Source organism: Littorina saxatilis, linkage group LG7 (genome assembly GCF_037325665.1).
Source record: "Littorina saxatilis isolate snail1 linkage group LG7, US_GU_Lsax_2.0, whole genome shotgun sequence".
Taxonomy (NCBI): domain Eukaryota; kingdom Metazoa; phylum Mollusca; class Gastropoda; order Littorinimorpha; family Littorinidae; genus Littorina; species Littorina saxatilis.
In genome coordinates this window covers 335,808-356,249 of record NC_090251.1, presented here as the reverse complement: position 1 = coordinate 356,249, position 20,442 = coordinate 335,808, and the positions used below count along the sequence as shown (strand labels likewise).

General features: G+C 55.4%; 1 protein-coding gene across 5 annotated transcripts in view; it reads left to right on the top strand.

Annotated features, from left to right (window-relative positions):
• Positions 1–20,442, top strand: part of LOC138970411 (nck-associated protein 1-like) — a 147,833-nt gene that overhangs the window by 64,635 nt on the left and 62,756 nt on the right. For all 5 annotated transcript variants that reach the window (XM_070342861.1, XM_070342860.1, XM_070342859.1 and 2 more), the window contains 2 exons: positions 16,292–16,350; positions 16,927–17,072. In XM_070342861.1, coding sequence (XP_070198962.1) covers positions 16,292–16,350; positions 16,927–17,072 — 205 coding nt within the window. The remainder of the gene's footprint in view (positions 1–16,291; positions 16,351–16,926; positions 17,073–20,442) is intronic.

Below are 20,442 nucleotides of genomic sequence, written 5' to 3'. Positions count from 1 at the left end.
CCCCCCCCCCCCTTTCCCCACATTGGGTCTCTGTCCATAAGGCAGTGTGAGTACCCCCCCCCTTTCCCCACATTGGGTCTCTGTCCATAAGGCAGTGTGAGTACCCCCCCCCCCTTTCCCCACATTGGGTCTCTGTCCATAAGGCAGTGTGAGTACCCCCCCCCCTTTCCCCACATTGGGTCTCTGTCCATAAGGCAGTGTGAGTACCCCCCCCCCCCCTTTCCCCACATTGGGTCTCTGTCCATAAGGCAGTGTGAGTACCCCCCCCCCCTTTCCCCACATTGGGTCTCTGTCCATAAGGCAGTGTGAGTACCCCCCCCCCCCTTTCCCCACATTGGGTCTCTGTCCATAAGGCAGTGTGAGTACCCCCCCCCCTTTCCCCACATTGGGTCTCTGTCCATAAGGCAGTGTGAGTACCCCCCCCCCTTTCCCCACATTGGGTCTCTGTCCATAAGGCAGTGTGAGTACCCCCCCCCCCCTTTCCCCACATTGGGTCTCTGTCCATAAGGCAGTGTGAGTACCCCCCCCCCCTTTCCCCACATTGGGTCTCTGTCCATAAGGCAGTGTGAGTACCCCCCCCCCCTTTCCCCACATTGGGTCTCTGTCCATAAGGCAGTGTGAGTACCCCCCCCCCCTTTCCCTACATTGGGTCTCTGTCCATAAGGCAGTGTGAGTACCCCCCCCCCCCCTTTCCCCACATTGGGTCTCTGTCCATAAGGCAGTGTGAGTACCCCCCCCCCTTTCCCCACATTGGGTCTCTGTCCATAAGGCAGTGTGAGTACCCCCCCCCCCCCTTTCCCCACATTGGGTCTCTGTCCATAAGGCAGTGTGAGTACCCCCCCCCCTTTCCCCACATTGGGTCTCTGTCCATAAGGCAGTGTGAGTACCCCCCCCCCCCTTCCCCCACATTGGGTCTCTGTCCATAAGGCAGTGTGAGTACCCCCCCCCCTTTCCCCACATTGGGTCTCTGTCCATAAGGCAGTGTGAGTACCCCCCCCCCCCCTTTCCCCACATTGGGTCTCTGTCCATAAGGCAGTGTGAGTACCCCCCCCCCCCCTTTCCCCACATTGGGTCTCTGTCCATAAGGCAGTGTGAGTACCCCCCCCCCCTTCCCCCACATTGGGTCTCTGTCCATAAGGCAGTGTGAGTACCCCCCCCCCTTTCCCCCACATTGGGTCTCTGTCCATAAGGCAGTGTGAGTACCCCCCCCCCTTTCCCCCACATTGGGTCTCTGTCCATAAGGCAGTGTGAGTACCCCCCCCCCCCCCTTCCCACATTGGGTCTCTGTCCATAAGGCAGTGTGAGTACCCCCCCCCCCCTTTCCCCACATTGGGTCTCTGTCCATAAGGCAGTGTGAGTACCCCCCCCCCCTTTCCCCACATTGGGTCTCTGTCCATAAGGCAGTGTGAGTACCCCCCCCCCCCCCCTTTCCCCACATTGGGTCTCTGTCCATAAGGCAGTGTGAGTACCCCCCCCCCCTTTCCCCACATTGGGTCTCTGTCCATAAGGCAGTGTGAGTACCCCCCCCCCCCTTTCCCCACATTGGGTCTCTGTCCATAAGGCAGTGTGAGTACCCCCCCCCCCCCTTTCCCCACATTGGGTCTCTGTCCATAAGGCAGTGTGAGTACCCCCCCCCCCCTTTCCCCACATTGGGTCTCTGTCCATAAGGCAGTGTGAGTACCCCCCCCCCTTTCCCCACATTGGGTCTCTGTCCATAAGGCAGTGTGAGTACCCCCCCCCCCCTTTCCCCACATTGGGTCTCTGTCCATAAGGCAGTGTGAGTACCCCCCCCCCCCCTTTCCCTACATTGGGTCTCTGTCCATAAGGCAGTGTGAGTACCCCCCCCCCCCCTTTCCCCACATTGGGTCTCTGTCCATAAGGCAGTGTGAGTACCCCCCCCCCCTTTCCCCACATTGGGTCTCTGTCCATAAGGCAGTGTGAGTACCCCCCCCCCTTTCCCCACATTGGGTCTCTGTCCATAAGGCAGTGTGAGTACCCCCCCCCTTTCCCCACATTGTGGTCTCTGTCCATAAGGCAGTGTGAGTACCCCCCCCCCCCTTTCCCTACATTGGGTCTCTGTCCATAAGGCAGTGTGAGTACCCCCCCCCCCTTTCCCCACATTGGGTCTCTGTCCATAAGGCAGTGTGAGTACCCCCCCCCCCTTTCCCTACATTGGGTCTCTGTCCATAAGGCAGTGTGAGTACCCCCCCCCCTTTCCCCACATTGGGTCTCTGTCCATAAGGCAGTGTGAGTACCCCCCCCCCCTTTCCCCACATTGGGTCTCTGTCCATAAGGCAGTGTGAGTACCCCCCCCCTTTCCCCACATTGGGTCTCTGTCCATAAGGCAGTGTGAGTACCCCCCCCCCCCCCCCACCTCCACATTGGGTCTCTGTCCATAAGGCAGTGTGAGTACCCCCCCCCCCTTTCCCCACATTGGGTCTCTGTCCATAAGGCAGTGTGAGTACCCCCCCCCCCTTTCCCCACATTGGGTCTCTGTCCATAAGGCAGTGTGAGTACCCCCCCCCCCCCTTTCCCCACATTGGGTCTCTGTCCATAAGGCAGTGTGAGTACCCCCCCCCCCCTTTCCCCACATTGGGTCTCTGTCCATAAGGCAGTGTGAGTACCCCCCCCCCCTTTCCCCACATTGGGTCTCTGTCCATAAGGCAGTGTGAGTACCCCCCCCCCCCTTTCCCCACATTGGGTCTCTGTCCATAAGGCAGTGTGAGTACCCCCCCCCCTTTCCCCACATTGGGTCTCTGTCCATAAGGCAGTGTGAGTACCCCCCCCCCCCCCTTTCCCCACATTGGGTCTCTGTCCATAAGGCAGTGTGAGTACCCCCCCCCCCTTTCCCCACATTGGGTCTCTGTCCATAAGGCAGTGTGAGTACCCCCCCCCCTTTCCCCACATTGGGTCTCTGTCCATAAGGCAGTGTGAGTACCCCCCCCCCCTTTCCCCACATTGGGTCTCTGTCCATAAGGCAGTGTGAGTACCCCCCCCCCCCCTCACCCCCACATTGGGTCTCTGTCCATAAGGCAGTGTGAGTACCCCCCCCCTTTCCCCACATTGGGTCTCTGTCCATAAGGCAGTGTGAGTACCCCCCCCCCCCCTCACCCCCACATTGGGTCTCTGTCCATAAGGCAGTGTGAGTACCCCCCCCCCCCCCCTCACCCCCACATTGGGTCTCTGTCCATAAGGCAGTGTGAGTACCCCCCCCCCCCCTTTCCCCACATTGGGTCTCTGTCCATAAGGCAGTGTGAGTACCCCCCCCCCCCCTTTCCCCACATTGGGTCTCTGTCCATAAGGCAGTGTGAGTACCCCCCCCCCTTTCCCCACATTGGGTCTCTGTCCATAAGGCAGTGTGAGTACCCCCCCCCCCTTTCCCTACATTGGGTCTCTGTCCATAAGGCAGTGTGAGTACCCCCCCCCTTTCCCCACATTGGGTCTCTGTCCATAAGGCAGTGTGAGTACCCCCCCCCCCCTTTCCCCACATTGGGTCTCTGTCCATAAGGCAGTGTGAGTACCCCCCCCCCCTTTCCCCACATTGGGTCTCTGTCCATAAGGCAGTGTGAGTACCCCCCCCCCCTTTCCCCACATTGGGTCTCTGTCCATAAGGCAGTGTGAGTACCCCCCCCCCCCCTTTCCCCACATTCGGTCTCTGTCCATAAGGCAGTGTGAGTACCCCCCCCCTTTCCCCGCATTGGGTCTCTGTCCATAAGGCAGTGTGAGTACCCCCCCCCCCTTTCCCCACATTTGGTCTCTGTCCATAAGGCAGTGTGAGTACCCCCCCCCCCTCACCCCCACATTGGGTATCTGTCCATAAGGCAGTGTGAGTACCCCCCCCCCTCACCCCCACATTGGGTCTCTGTCCATAAGGCAGTGTGAGTACCCCCCCCCCTCACCCCCACATTGGGTCTCTGTCCATAAGGCAGTGTGAGTACCCCCCCCCCTTTCCCCACATTGGGTCTCTGTCCATAAGGCAGTGTGAGTACCCCCCCCCCCTCACCCCCACATTGGGTATCTGTCCATAAGGCAGTGTGAGTACCCCCCCCCCCCCCCCTCACCCCCACATTGGGTCTCTGTCCATAAGGCAGTGTGAGTACCCCCCCCCCTCCCCCCACAGTGTGTCTCTGTCCATAAGGCAGTGTGAGTACCCCCCCCCCCCCTTTCCCCGCATTGGGTATCTGTCCATAAGGCAGTGTGAGTACCCCCCCCCTCACCCCCACATTGGGTCTCTGTCCATAAGGCAGTGTGAGTACCCCCCCCCTTTCCCCACATTGGGTCTCTGTCCATAAGGCAGTGTGAGTACCCCTCCCTTTCCCCACATTGGGTCTCTGTCCATAAGGCAGTGTGAGTACCCCCCCCCCCTTTCCCCACATTGGGTCTCTGTCCATAAGGCAGTGTGAGTACCCCCCCCCCCCCCCTTTCCCTACATTGGGTCTCTGTCCATAAGGCAGTGTGAGTACCCCCCCCCCCCCCCTTTCCCTACATTGGGTCTCTGTCCATAAGGCAGTGTGAGTACCCCCCCCCCCCCTTTCCCTACATTGGGTCTCTGTCCATAAGGCAGTGTGAGTACCCCCCCCCCCCCCCCTCCCCCCCACAGTGTGTCTCTGTCCATAAGGCAGTGTGAGTACCCCCCCCCCCTTTCCCCGCATTGGGTATCTGTCCATAAGGCAGTGTGAGTACCCCCCCCCCCTCACCCCCACATTGGGTCTCTGTCCATAAGGCAGTGTGAGTACCCCCCCCCTTTCCCCACATTGGGTCTCTGTCCATAAGGCAGTGTGAGTACCCCCCCCCCCTTTCCCCACATTGGGTCTCTGTCCATAAGGCAGTGTGAGTACCCCCCCCCCTTTCCCCACATTGGGTCTCTGTCCATAAGGCAGTGTGAGTACCCCCCCCCCCCCCACCTCCACAGTGTGTCTCTGTCCATAAGGCAGTGTGAGTACCCCTCCCCCCTTTCCCCACATTGGGTCTCTGTCCATAAGGCAGTGTGAGTACCCCCCCCCCCTTTCCCCACATTGGGTCTCTGTCCATAAGGCAGTGTGAGTACCCCCCCCCCCCCTTTCCCCACATTGGGTCTCTGTCCATAAGGCAGTGTGAGTACCCCCCCCCCCTTTCCCCACATTGGGTCTCTGTCCATAAGGCAGTGTGAGTACCCCCCCCCCCTTTCCCCACATTGGGTCTCTGTCCATAAGGCAGTGTGAGTACCCCCCCCCCCTTTCCCCACATTGGGTCTCTGTCCATAAGGCAGTGTGAGTACCCCCCCCCTCCTTTCCCCACATTGGGTCTCTGTCCATAAGGCAGTGTGAGTACCCCCCCCCCCCCCCTTTCCCCACATTGGGTCTCTGTCCATAAGGCAGTGTGAGTACCCCCCCCCCCTTTCCCCACATTGGGTCTCTGTCCATAAGGCAGTGTGAGTACCCCCCCCCCCTTTCCCCGCATTGGGTCTCTGTCCATAAGGCAGTGTGAGTACCCCCCCCCCCCTTTCCCCACATTGGGTCTCTGTCCATAAGGCAGTGTGAGTACCCCCCCCCCCCCTCACCCCCACATTGGGTCTCTGTCCATAAGGCAGTGTGAGTACCCCCCCCCCTTTCCCCACATTGGGTCTCTGTCCATAAGGCAGTGTGAGTACCCCCCCCCCCCTCACCCCCACATTGGGTCTCTGTCCATAAGGCAGTGTGAGTACCCCCCCCCCCCCCCTCACCCCCACATTGGGTCTCTGTCCATAAGGCAGTGTGAGTACCCCCCCCCCCCTTTCCCCACATTGGGTCTCTGTCCATAAGGCAGTGTGAGTACCCCCCCCCCCCTTTCCCCACATTGGGTCTCTGTCCATAAGGCAGTGTGAGTACCCCCCCCCCTTTCCCCACATTGGGTCTCTGTCCATAAGGCAGTGTGAGTACCCCCCCCCCCTTTCCCTACATTGGGTCTCTGTCCATAAGGCAGTGTGAGTACCCCCCCCCTTTCCCCACATTGGGTCTCTGTCCATAAGGCAGTGTGAGTACCCCCCCCCCCCTTTCCCCACATTGGGTCTCTGTCCATAAGGCAGTGTGAGTACCCCCCCCCCTTTCCCCACATTGGGTCTCTGTCCATAAGGCAGTGTGAGTACCCCCCCCCCCCTTTCCCCACATTGGGTCTCTGTCCATAAGGCAGTGTGAGTACCCCCCCCCCCCCCTTTCCCCACATTGGGTCTCTGTCCATAAGGCAGTGTGAGTACCCCCCCCCCCTTTCCCCGCATTGGGTCTCTGTCCATAAGGCAGTGTGAGTACCCCCCCCCCCCTTTCCCCACATTTGGTCTCTGTCCATAAGGCAGTGTGAGTACCCCCCCCCCCCTCACCCCCACATTGGGTCTCTGTCCATAAGGCAGTGTGAGTACCCCCCCCCCTCACCCCCACATTGGGTCTCTGTCCATAAGGCAGTGTGAGTACCCCCCCCCCTCACCCCCACATTGGGTCTCTGTCCATAAGGCAGTGTGAGTACCCCCCCCCCCTTTCCCCACATTGGGTCTCTGTCCATAAGGCAGTGTGAGTACCCCCCCCCCTCACCCCCACATTGGGTCTCTGTCCATAAGGCAGTGTGAGTACCCCCCCCCCCCCCCCTCACCCCCACATTGGGTCTCTGTCCATAAGGCAGTGTGAGTACCCCCCCCCCTCCCCCCCACAGTGTGTCTCTGTCCATAAGGCAGTGTGAGTACCCCCCCCCCCCTTTCCCCGCATTGGGTCTCTGTCCATAAGGCAGTGTGAGTACCCCCCCCCTCACCCCCACATTGGGTCTCTGTCCATAAGGCAGTGTGAGTACCCCCCCCCCTTTCCCCACATTGGGTCTCTGTCCATAAGGCAGTGTGAGTACCCCTCCCCTTTCCCCACATTGGGTCTCTGTCCATAAGGCAGTGTGAGTACCCCCCCCCCTTTCCCCACATTGGGTCTCTGTCCATAAGGCAGTGTGAGTACCCCCCCCCCTTTCCCCACATTGGGTCTCTGTCCATAAGGCAGTGTGAGTACCCCCCCCCCCCTTTCCCCACATTGGGTCTCTGTCCATAAGGCAGTGTGAGTACCCCCCCCCCTTTCCCCACATTGGGTCTGTCCATAAGGCAGTGTGAGTACCCCCCCCCTTCCCCACATTGGGTCTCTGTCCATAAGGCAGTGTGAGTACCCCCCCCCCTTTCCCCACATTGGGTCTCTGTCCATAAGGCAGTGTGAGTACCCCCCCCCCCTCCCACCCCCACAGTGTGTCTGTCCATAAGGCAGTGTGAGTACCCCCCCTCCCACCCCCACAGTGTGTCTCTGTCCATAAGGCAGTGTGAGTACCCCCCCCCCCTTTCCCCACATTGGGTCTCTGTCCATAAGGCAGTGTGAGTACCCCCCCCCCCCTTTCCCTACATTGGGTCTCTGTCCATAAGGCAGTGTGAGTACCCCCCCCCCCTTTCCCCACATTGGGTCTCTGTCCATAAGGCAGTGTGAGTACCCCCCCCCCCCTCACCCCCACATTGGGTCTCTGTCCATAAGGCAGTGTGAGTACCCCCCCCCCCTCACCCCCACATTGGGTCTCTGTCCATAAGGCAGTGTGAGTACCCCCCCCCCCCCTCACCCCCACATTGGGTCTCTGTCCATAAGGCAGTGTGAGTACCCCCCCCCCCCCCCCCCCCCACAGTGTGTCTCTGTCCATAAGGCAGTGTGAGTACCCCCCCCCCCCCTTTCCCCGCATTGGGTCTCTGTCCATAAGGCAGTGTGAGTACCCCCCCCCCCCTCACCCCCACATTGGGTCTCTGTCCATAAGGCAGTGTGAGTACCCCCCCCCCCCTTTCCCCACATTGGGTCTCTGTCCATAAGGCAGTGTGAGTACCCCCCCCCTTTCCCCACATTGGGTCTCTGTCCATAAGGCAGTGTGAGTACCCCCCCCCCCTTTCCCCGCATTGGGTCTCTGTCCATAAGGCAGTGTGAGTACCCCCCCCCCCCTTTCCCCACATTGGGTCTCTGTCCATAAGGCAGTGTGAGTACCCCCCCCCCCCTTTCCCCACATTGGGTCTCTGTCCATAAGGCAGTGTGAGTACCCCCCCCCTTTCCCCACATTGGGTCTCTGTCCATAAGGCAGTGTGAGTACCCCCCCCCCTTTCCCCACATTGGGTCTCTGTCCATAAGGCAGTGTGAGTACCCCCCCCCCCTTTCCCTACATTGGGTCTCTGTCCATAAGGCAGTGTGAGTACCCCCCCCCCCCTTTCCCTACATTGGGTCTCTGTCCATAAGGCAGTGTGAGTACCCCCCCCCTTTCCCCACATTGGGTCTCTGTCCATAAGGCAGTGTGAGTACCCCCCCCCCCCTTTCCCCACATTGGGTCTCTGTCCATAAGGCAGTGTGAGTACCCCCCCCCCCTCCCCCCCACAGTGTGTCTCTGTCCATAAGGCAGTGTGAGTACCCCCCCCCCCCTTTCCCCACATTGGGTCTCTGTCCATAAGGCAGTGTGAGTACCCCCCCCCTTTCCCCACATTGGGTCTCTGTCCATAAGGCAGTGTGAGTACCCCCCCCCCCCTTTCCCCACATTGGGTCTCTGTCCATAAGGCAGTGTGAGTACCCCCCCCCCCCCTTTCCCTACATTGGGTCTCTGTCCATAAGGCAGTGTGAGTACCCCCCCCCCCCCCCTTTCCCTACATTGGGTCTCTGTCCATAAGGCAGTGTGAGTACCCCCCCCCCCCCTTTCCCTACATTGGGTCTCTGTCCATAAGGCAGTGTGAGTACCCCCCCCCCCCCCCTCCCCCCCACAGTGTGTCTCTGTCCATAAGGCAGTGTGAGTACCCCCCCCCCCTTTCCCCACATTGGGTCTCTGTCCATAAGGCAGTGTGAGTACCCCCCCCCCCTCACCCCCACATTGGGTCTCTGTCCATAAGGCAGTGTGAGTACCCCCCCCCCTTTCCCCACATTGGGTCTCTGTCCATAAGGCAGTGTGAGTACCCCCCCCCCCCCCCTTTCCCCACATTGGGTCTCTGTCCATAAGGCAGTGTGAGTACCCCTCCCCCCTTTCCCCACATTGGGTCTCTGTCCATAAGGCAGTGTGAGTACCCCCCCCCCCCTTTCCCCACATTGGGTCTCTGTCCATAAGGCAGTGTGAGTACCCCCCCCCCCCTTTCCCCACATTGGGTCTCTGTCCATAAGGCAGTGTGAGTACCCCCCCCCCTTTCCCCACATTGGGTCTCTGTCCATAAGGCAGTGTGAGTACCCCCCCCCCCCTTTCCCCACATTGGGTCTCTGTCCATAAGGCAGTGTGAGTACCCCCCCCCCCCCCCTTTCCCCACATTGGGTCTCTGTCCATAAGGCAGTGTGAGTACCCCCCCCTCCTTTCCCCACATTGGGTCTCTGTCCATAAGGCAGTGTGAGTACCCCCCCCCCCTTTCCCCACATTGGGTCTCTGTCCATAAGGCAGTGTGAGTACCCCCCCCCCCCTTTCCCCACATTGGGTCTCTGTCCATAAGGCAGTGTGAGTACCCCCCCCCCTTTCCCCGCATTGGGTCTCTGTCCATAAGGCAGTGTGAGTACCCCCCCCCCCCTTTCCCCACATTGGGTCTCTGTCCATAAGGCAGTGTGAGTACCCCCCCCCCCCCCCTCACCCCCACATTGGGTCTCTGTCCATAAGGCAGTGTGAGTACCCCCCCCCCCTTTCCCCACATTGGGTCTCTGTCCATAAGGCAGTGTGAGTACCCCCCCCCCCCTCACCCCCACATTGGGTCTCTGTCCATAAGGCAGTGTGAGTACCCCCCCCCCCCCTCACCCCCACATTGGGTCTCTGTCCATAAGGCAGTGTGAGTACCCCCCCCCCCCCTTTCCCCACATTGGGTCTCTGTCCATAAGGCAGTGTGAGTACCCCCCCCCCCCTTTCCCCACATTGGGTCTCTGTCCATAAGGCAGTGTGAGTACCCCCCCCCTTTCCCCACATTGGGTCTCTGTCCATAAGGCAGTGTGAGTACCCCCCCCCCCTTTCCCTACATTGGGTCTCTGTCCATAAGGCAGTGTGAGTACCCCCCCCCTTTCCCCACATTGGGTCTCTGTCCATAAGGCAGTGTGAGTACCCCCCCCCCTTTCCCCACATTGGGTCTCTGTCCATAAGGCAGTGTGAGTACCCCCCCCCCCCTTTCCCCACATTGGGTCTCTGTCCATAAGGCAGTGTGAGTACCCCCCCCCCCCTTTCCCCACATTGGGTCTCTGTCCATAAGGCAGTGTGAGTACCCCCCCCCCCCTTTCCCCACATTGGGTCTCTGTCCATAAGGCAGTGTGAGTACCCCCCCCCCCTTTCCCCGCATTGGGTCTCTGTCCATAAGGCAGTGTGAGTACCCCCCCCCCCCTTTCCCCACATTGGGTCTCTGTCCATAAGGCAGTGTGAGTACCCCCCCCCCCCTCACCCCCACATTGGGTATCTGTCCATAAGGCAGTGTGAGTACCCCCCCCCCCCTCACCCCCACATTGGGTCTCTGTCCATAAGGCAGTGTGAGTACCCCCCCCCCCCTCACCCCCACATTGGGTCTCTGTCCATAAGGCAGTGTGAGTACCCCCCCCCCCTTTCCCCACATTGGGTCTCTGTCCATAAGGCAGTGTGAGTACCCCCCCCCTCACCCCCACATTGGGTATCTGTCCATAAGGCAGTGTGAGTACCCCCCCCCCCTCACCCCCACATTGGGTCTCTGTCCATAAGGCAGTGTGAGTACCCCCCCCCCCCTCCCCCCCACAGTGTGTCTCTGTCCATAAGGCAGTGTGAGTACCCCCCCCCCCTTTCCCCGCATTGGGTATCTGTCCATAAGGCAGTGTGAGTACCCCCCCCCCTCACCCCCACATTGGGTCTCTGTCCATAAGGCAGTGTGAGTACCCCCCCCCCCTTTCCCCACATTGGGTCTCTGTCCATAAGGCAGTGTGAGTACCCCTCCCTTTCCCCACATTGGGTCTCTGTCCATAAGGCAGTGTGAGTACCCCCCCCCCCTTTCCCCACATTGGGTCTCTGTCCATAAGGCAGTGTGAGTACCCCCCCCCCTTTCCCCGCATTGGGTCTCTGTCCATAAGGCAGTGTGAGTACCCCCCCCCCCTTTCCCCACATTGGGTCTCTGTCCATAAGGCAGTGTGAGTACCCTCCCCCCTTTCCCCACGTTAAGTCTGTCCATAAGGCATTTTGAGTACCCCCCCCTTCCCCACATTGGGTCTCTGTCCATAAGGCAGTGTGAGTACCCCCCCCCCCTTTCCCCACATTGGGTCTCTGTCCATAAGGCAGTGTGAGTACCCCCCCCCCCCCCCACCCCCATAGTGTGACTGTCCATAAGGCAGTGTGAGTACCCCCCCTCCCACCCCCACAGTGTGTCTCTGTCCATAAGGCAGTGTGAGTACCCCCCCCCCCTTTCCCCACATTGGGTCTCTGTCCATAAGGCAGTGTGAGTACCCCCCCCCCCTTTCCCTACATTGGGTCTCTGTCCATAAGGCAGTGTGAGTACCCCCCCCCCCCCCTTTCCCCACATTGGGTCTCTGTCCATAAGGCAGTGTGAGTACCCCCCCCCCCCCTCACCCCCACATTGGGTATCTGTCCAAAAGGCAGTGTGAGTATCACCCCCACATTGGGTCTCTGTCCATAAGGCAGTGTGAGTACCCCCCCCCCCCCTCCCCCCCACAGTGTGTCTCTGTCCATAAGGCAGTGTGAGTACCCCCCCCCCCTTTCCCCGCATTGGGTATCTGTCCATAAGGCAGTGTGAGTACCCCCCCCCCTCACCCCCACATTGGGTCTCTGTCCATAAGGCAGTGTGAGTACCCCCCCCCCCCTTTCCCCACATTGGGTCTCTGTCCATAAGGCAGTGTGAGTACCCCCCCCCTTTCCCCACATTGGGTCTCTGTCCATAAGGCAGTGTGAGTACCCCCCCCCTTTCCCCGCATTGGGTCTCTGTCCATAAGGCAGTGTGAGTACCCCCCCCCCCCCTTTCCCCACATTGGGTCTCTGTCCATAAGGCAGTGTGAGTACCCCCCCCCCTTTCCCCACATTGGGTCTCTGTCCATAAGGCAGTGTGAGTACCCCCCCCCCTTTCCCCACATTGGGTCTCTGTCCATAAGGCAGTGTGAGTATCCCCCCCCCCTTTCCCCACATTGGGTCTCTGTCCATAAGGCAGTGTGAGTACCCCCCCCCCCCTTTCCCTACATTGGGTCTCTGTCCATAAGGCAGTGTGAGTACCCCCCCCCCCCTTTCCCTACATTGGGTCTCTGTCCATAAGGCAGTGTGAGTACCCCCCCCCCCTTTCCCCACATTGGGTCTCTGTCCATAAGGCAGTGTGAGTACCCCCCCCCCCTTTCCCCACATTGGGTCTCTGTCCATAAGGCAGTGTGAGTACCCCCCCCCCCTCCCCCCACAGTGTGTCTCTGTCCATAAGGCAGTGTGAGTACCCCCCCCCCCTTTCCCCGCATTGGGTATCTGTCCATAAGGCAGTGTGAGTACCCCCCCCCCCCTCCCCCCACATTGGGTCTCTGTCCATAAGGCAGTGTGAGTACCCCCCCCCCTTTCCCCACATTGGGTCTCTGTCCATAAGGCAGTGTGAGTACCCCCCCCCCCTTTCCCCACATTGGGTCTCTGTCCATAAGGCAGTGTGAGTACCCCCCCCCTTTCCCCGCATTGGGTCTCTGTCCATAAGGCAGTGTGAGTACCCCCCCCCCTTTCCCCACATTGGGTCTCTGTCCATAAGGCAGTGTGAGTACCCCCCCCCCTTTCCCCACATTGGGTCTCTGTCCATAAGGCAGTGTGAGTACCCCCCCCCCTTTCCCCACATTGGGTCTCTGTCCATAAGGCAGTGTGAGTATCCCCCCCCTTTCCCCACATTGGGTCTCTGTCCATAAGGCAGTGTGAGTACCCCCCCCCCCTTTCCCTACATTGGGTCTCTGTCCATAAGGCAGTGTGAGTACCCCCCCCCCCCTTTCCCTACATTGGGTCTCTGTCCATAAGGCAGTGTGAGTACCCCCCCCCCCTTTCCCCACATTGGGTCTCTGTCCATAAGGCAGTGTGAGTACCCCCCCCCCCCCCCTTTCCCCACATTGGGTCTCTGTCCATAAGGCAGTGTGAGTACCCCCCCCCTCCCCTTTCCCCACATTGGGTCTCTGTCCATAAGGCAGTGTGAGTACCCCCCCCCCCCCCCTTTCCCCACATTGGGTCTCTGTCCATAAGGCAGTGTGAGTACCCCCCCCCCCCTTTCCCCACATTGGGTCTCTGTCCATAAGGCAGTGTGAGTACCCCCCTCCCCCCCTTTCCCCACATTGGGTCTCTGTCCATAAGGCAGTGTGAGTACCCCCCCCCCCCTTTCCCCACATTGGGTCTCTGTCCATAAGGCAGTGTGAGTACCCCCCCCCCTTTCCCCACGTTAAGTCTGTCCATAAGGCAGTGTGAGTACCCCCTCCCCCCTTTCCCCACATTGGGTCTCTGTCCATAAGGCAGTGTGAGTACCCCCCCCCCCCCCCTTTCCCCACATTGGGTCTCTGTCCATAAGGCAGTGTGAGTACCCTCCCCCCTTTCCCCACATTGGGTCTCTGTCCATAAGGCAGTGTGAGTACCCTCCCCCCTTTCCCCACGTTAAGTCTGTCCATAAGGCATTTTGAGTACCCCCCCTTCCCCACATTGGGTCTCTGTCCATAAGGCAGTGTGAGTACCCCCCCCCCCTTTCCCCACATTGGGTCTCTGTCCATAAGGCAGTGTGAGTACCCCCCCCCCTCCCACCCCCACAGTGTGACTGTCCATAAGGCAGTGTGAGTACCCCCCCTCCCACCCCCACAGTGTGTCTCTGTCCATAAGGCAGTGTGAGTACCCCCCCCCCCCCTTTCCCCACATTGGGTCACTGTCCATAAGGCAGTGTGAGTACCCCCCCCCCCCCTTTCCCCACATTGGGTCTTTGTCCATAAGGCAGTGTGAGTACCCCCCCCCCCCCCCTTTCCCCACATTGGGTCTCTGTCCATAAGGCAGTGTGAGTACCCCCCCTCCCACCCCCACAGTGGGTCTCTGTCCATAAGGCAGTGTGAGTACCCCCCCCCCCTTTCCCCACATTGGGTCTCTGTCCATAAGGCAGTGTGAGTACCCCCCCCCCCTTTCCCCACATTGGGTCTCTGTCCATAAGGCAGTGTGAGTACCCCCCCCCCTTTCCCCACATTGGGTCTCTGTCCATAAGGCAGTGTGAGTACCCCCCCCCCCTTTCCCCACATTGGGTCTCTGTCCATAAGGCAGTGTGAGTACCCCCCCCCCTTTCCCCACAGTGTGTCTCTTACAGTCCATAAGGCAGTGTGAGTACCCCCCCCCTTTCCCCACATTGGGTCTCTGTCCATAAGGCAGTGTGAGTACCCCCCCTCCCACCCCCACAGTGGGTCTCTGTCCATAAGGCAGTGTGAGTCCCCCCCCTCACCCCCACATTGAGTCTGTCCATAAGGCAGTGTGAGTACCATGCACTGTGTGGTTGTGGTTGTGGCCTGTGCGGAAGCAAACCACAATATTATGAGGAAGAACAAAACAAATCCATTCTCACTTTCTCTTTCATCTGCTGGTATGGAGGTCTGTGTGTGAAGAGTAAGAATGTGCTTGGGCGGGTGGTGAACACATGTGGTAAGATTGTGGGGGTGAGACAGGAAGGATTGACTGTGCTGTATGAACGACGTGTGGTGCGAAAGGCCCGCTGCATCATCCAGGATAGTAGTCATGTGCTCGCTCACCACTTTGAGGTCCTGCCCTCAGGACGTCGCCTCCGCACTCCCAGATTCCGCACGCTCAGAACTAAGAACAGTTTTATTCCAAAGTCAATTGGCTTTTTAAATACCTAAGTTAATTAAAACTAGTATGTGTGCCGGTGAACATATGCACTGATTTCTGTGATGAATATTTTTTATGTGCACCCTTATGCTGAGTGTGATAACCCTCGAATGACTAGTCCTGTGATAAATATTGTTCAATGACATATCTAGTCCTGTGATAATGATAGTTTTTAGCGTTAAACTTTTAGCTAAAGCTGACGGCAATTAACCTATTTGGAATCATGTTACTATTCCTGTTAGTGTACATATATATGCGTGCGCGAGTGTAGTATGCTTCGTATGGTATTTTTATCTGTTGTCTTATTATTTGTTTTGTCTTTTAATGTGCACCACACTGAAATTTCTCTGTATGAGATAATAAAGTATTCGTATTCGTATTCGTATTCAAACATTCACACCGGTATAACTGGAATTTAAATATATTAGGAACTAGATGAATACCCGCCTCGCCGGGTAGCCGGCTTCGCCTGGAAGAAGTAGAGCCGAATACCCGGCTTGAGTGGCGCACCGTACGCCGGCTTCGTCAAGTCCGAACCATGGACCCGCCAAGCTTAGGTCCCTCCCAGATTCGTGGAATGGGAACAGCGCGAAAATGATTCAGTGGCCATAATGCCATTCCTGATCATATCATGTCGAGTCCCATCCTTGTCGACGCCGCCGAATGTAACCGAGTGCCGAATCACCACAATTACCTTTGGAGGCGAAGTCCACTCAAACAGGATTGAGAAATTTAGAGCTTATCTCTAAGCCCTTTTAAAACTGTTATGGCTTCTCAGAGGATGGCCACAACATACAGACACAGCAAAGCAGCCAGACAAAACATCACAAACAGAACTCCACAGGTGTTTTCCACACACACACACAAACACACACACACACACACACACACACACACACACACACACACACACACACACACACACACACACACACACAGAAGCCATATATATATATATATATCTATTGTATAAATATATAGAGATAGATGACAGTGTATTTTTCGCGTGGCTATTAATTGATTCGACCTTTGCACTTTTACAGTGAGGACAACTTACGGATGCAAGGAAAGCGTTCTGGACACTACGGTGACCTTCTAAAAATAGTAACGGAACGGGAATATCCGAAGCTGCTTCTCGAAGCCATACGAAAGAAGGGAGATGAACGCTGAAAACACTGGAGAAGATAAGGAAGAGTTACTGGTAGTGGATCCAAAAAAAAAAATCGCTTCAGCGCTGCGCGCTGAGAGCATGTGTTGAAATATCTCATCGACCAGGTTGTGTCCCGGGTATACCTGAATATGGCCACCAAATTTGAAACAGATCCATCGAGAACCTTGGCCGCGCATCGCGAACAGACACACAGACAGACACACAGACAGACTCAAGTCGTATATATATATAGATAGAAGCATACAGGCTTCCTAGACCCCTTTCAGCACTACCAAAAACACATGTACACACACATACACACAAAAGTGTGATGTTGGCTGACTGTGGTTGTTGCAGTGGAGGACAACGAGTTGTTTGACTTCCGAGGATTCCGCCTCGACTGGTTCCGCCTGCAGGTAGGTGGGGGGGTGGAGGGGGTGGGGTGGGGGTGGGGTGGTGGGTTTGGGTGGTGGGGGGGTGGAGGGGGTGGGGTGGGGGTGGGGTGGTGGGTTTGGGGGTGGAGGGGGTGGGGTGGGGGTGGGGTGGTGGGTTTGGGGGGTGGAGGGGGTGGGGTGGGGGTGGGGTGGTGGGTTTGGGTGGTGGGGGGGTGGAGGGGGTGGGGTGGGGGTGGGGTGGTGGGTTTGGGTGGTGGGGGGGTGGAGGGGGTGGGGTGGGGGTGGGGTGGTGGGTTTGGGGGTGGAGGGGGTGGGGTGGGGGTGGGGTGGTGGGTTTGGGTGGTGGGGGGGTGGAGGGGGGTGGGGTGGGGGTGGGGTGGTGGGTTTGGGTGGTGGGGGGGTTCATGATCATGGTGCTGATGAAGGTGATGACGACGACGACGACGATGATGATGACAATGCTGCTGCTGATTATGATGATGCTGACGATGATGATGATGACGACGACGATGATGATGACGATGATGATGCTGCTGACAATGACGATGATGATGACGATGATGATGATGCTGACGATGATAATGATGATGGTGACAGGCCTATACCAGTGTGAGCAAGGCAGGGCTGGTACTTCGAGACCACCAGGACCTAGGCAAGCACATGAACACCGTAGTGTTCCACACCAAGATGGTCGACTACCTGGATGAGATGATCAACGAGTGTGGAGACCTGTCTGTCTACTGGTCAGTTCTGTCAGTCTGTTCGCTTGTCTGTCTGTCTGTGTGTTCGCTTGTCTGTCTGTCAGTCTGTTCGCTTGTCTGTCTGTCTGTCTACTGGTCAGTTCTGTCAGTCTGTTGGCTTGTCTGTCTATCTGTTAATTAGGTTCACTGTGTGTTCATTGTGTTCACCGTGTGTTCACTGTGTGTTTATTGTGTTCACCGTGTGTTCATTTTGTGTTCACCGTGTGTTCACTGTGTGTTTATTGTGTTCACCGTGTGTTCACTGTGTGTTCATTGTGTTCACTCTGTTCACTGTGTGTTCATTGTGTTCACCGTGTGTTCACTGTGTGTTCACTGTGTGTTCACCGTGTGTTCATTGTGTGTTCATTGTGTTCACCGTGTGTTCACTGTGTGTTCACTGTGTGTTCACTGTGTGTTCATTGTGTGTTCATTGTGTTCACCGTGTGTTCATTGTGTGTTCATTGTGTGTTCATTGTGTGTTCACTGTGTGTTTATTGTGTTCACCGTGTGTTCACTGTGTGTTCACTGTGTTTTTATTCTGTGTTCATTGTGTGTGTATTGTGTGTTCATTGTGTGTTCATTGTGTTCACCGTGTGTTCATTGTGTGTTCATTGTGTTCACCGTGTGTTCATTTTGTGTTCACCGTGTGTTCACTGTGTGTTCACCGTGTGTTCACTGTGTGTTCACCGTGTGTTCACCGTGTGTTTATTGTGTTCACCGTGTGTTTATTGTGTTCACCGTGTGTTCATTGTGTTCACTGTGTGTTCATTGTGTTCAGTGTGTGTTCATTGTGTTCACTGTGTGTTTATTGTGTGTTTATTGTGTTCACTGTGTGTTCATTGTGTTCACTGTGTGTTCACTGTGTGTTCATTGTGTTCACCAGGTGTTCATTGTGTGTTCACCGTGAGTTCATTGTGTTCACTAAGTTCACTGTGTGTTCATTGTGTGCTCATTGTGTGTTCATTGTGTGTTCACTGTGTGTTCACTGTGTGTTCACTGTGTTCATTGTGTTCACCGTGTGTTCATTGTGTGTTCATTGTGTTCACTGTGTGTTCATTGTGTTCACCGTGTGTTCATTGTGTGTTCATTGTGTTCACTGTGTGTTTACTGTGTGTTCATTGTGTTCACCGTGTGTTCATTGTGTGTTCATTGTGTGTTCATTGTGTGTTCATTGTGTGTTCATTGTGTGTTCATTGTGTTCACTGTGTGTTCATTGTGTGTTCACTGTGTTCATTGTGTTCACCGTGTGTTCATTGTGTGTTCACTGTGTGTTCACTGTGTGTTCACTGTGTGTTCACTGTGTTCATTGTGTTCACCGTGTGTTCATTGTGTGTTCATTGTGTGTTCACCGTGTGTTCATTGTGTGTTCATTGTGTGTTCACCGTGTGTTCATTGTGTGTTCATTGTGTGTTCATTGTGTGTTCATTGTGTTCACCGTGTGTTCACTGTGTGTTCATTGTGTGTTCACCGTGTGTTCATTGTGTGTTCATTGTGTGTTCATTGTGTTCACCGTGTGTTCATTGTGTGTTCATTGTGTTCACTGTGTGTTCACCGTGTATTCATTTTGTGTTCACTGTGTGTTCATTGTGTTCACCGTGTGTTCACTGTGTGTTCATTGTGTGTTCATTGTGTTCACCGTGTGTTCACCGTGAGTTCAATGTGTGTTCATTGTGTTCACCATGTGTTCATTGTGTGTTTATTGTGTTCACTGTGTGTTTATTGTGTTCACCGTGTGTTCATTGCGTGTTCACCGTGTGTTCATTGTGTTCACTGTTTGTTCATTGTGTGTTCGTTGTGTTCACTGTGTGTTCATTGTGTGCTCATTGTGTGTTCACTATGTGTTCATGCTGTGTTCACTATGTGTTCATGCTGTGTTTATTGTGTGTTCACTGTGTGTTCACTGTGTGTTCATTGTGTTCACTGTGTGTTTATTGTGTGTTCACTGTGTGTTTATTGTGTGTTTATTGTGTTCACTGTGTGTTTATTGTGTTCACTGTGTGTTTATTGTGTTCACTGTGTGTTCTGTGTGTTCACTGTGTGTTCACTGTGTGTTTATTGTGTTCACTGTGTGTTTATTGTGTTCACTGTGTGTTTATTGTGTTCACTGTGTATTTATTGTGTGTTTATTGTGTGTTTATTGTGTTCACCATGTGTTCAATGTGTGTTTATTGTGTTCACTGTGTGTTCACTGTGTTTATTGTGGTCACTGTGTGTTCATTGTGTTCACTGTGTGTTCATTGTGTTCGCTCTGTGTTCACTGTGTGTTCATTGTGTTCACTCTGTGTTCACTGTGTGTTTATTGTGTTCACTGTGTGTTTATTGTGTTCACTGTGTGTTCACTGTGTGTTCATTGTGTTCACTGTGTGTTTATTGTGTTCACTGTGTATTTATTGTGTGTTCACTGTGTGTTCACTGTGTGTTTTCTGTGTGTTTATTGTGTGTTCACTGTGTTTTCTGTGTGTTTATTGTGTTCACTGTGTGTTCACTGTGTTTATTGTGTGTTTATTGTGTTCACTGTGTGTTCACTGTGTTTATTGTGTGTTCACTGTGTGTTTTCTGTGTGTTTATTGTGTGTTTATTGTGTTCACTGTGTTTATTGTGTGTTTATTGTGTTCACTTTGTTTTCACTGTGTGTTCACTGTGTGTTCACTGTGTGTTTATTGTGTGTTTATTGTGTTCACTGTGTGTTTATTGTGTTCACTGTGTGTTCACTGTGTGTTTATTGTGTTCACTGTGTGTTTATTGTGTTCACTGTGTGTTCACTGTGTGTTTATTGTGTTCACTGTATGTTCACTGTGTTCATTGTGTTCACTGTGTGTTCATTGTGTTCACTGTGTGTTCATTGTGTTCACTGTGTGTTCACTGTGTGTTTATTTATTGTTTATTGTGTGTTTAATGTGTTCACTGTGTGTTCATTGTGTTCACTGTGTTTATTGTGTGTTTATTGTGTTCACTGTGTGTTCATTGTGCTCACTGTGTGTTTATTGTGTTCACTGTGCTCACTGTGTGTTTATTGTGTTCACTGTGTGTTCACTGTGTGTTTAGTGTGTTCACTGTGTGTTTAATGTGTTCACTGTGTGTTTATTGTGTTCACTGTGTGTTTATTGTGTTCACTTTGTGTTTATTGTGTTCACTGTGTGTTCACTGTGTGTTTATTGTGTTCACTGTGTGTTTATTGTGTTCACTGTGTGTTCACTGTGTGTTTATTGTGTTCACTGTGTGTTCACTGTGTGTTCATTGTGTTCACTGTGTGTTTATTGTGTTCACTGTGTGTTCATTGTGTTCACTGTGTGTTTATTGTGTTCACTGTGTGTTTATTGTGTTCACTGTATGTTCACTGTGTGTTTATTGTGTTCACTGTGTGTTCACTGTG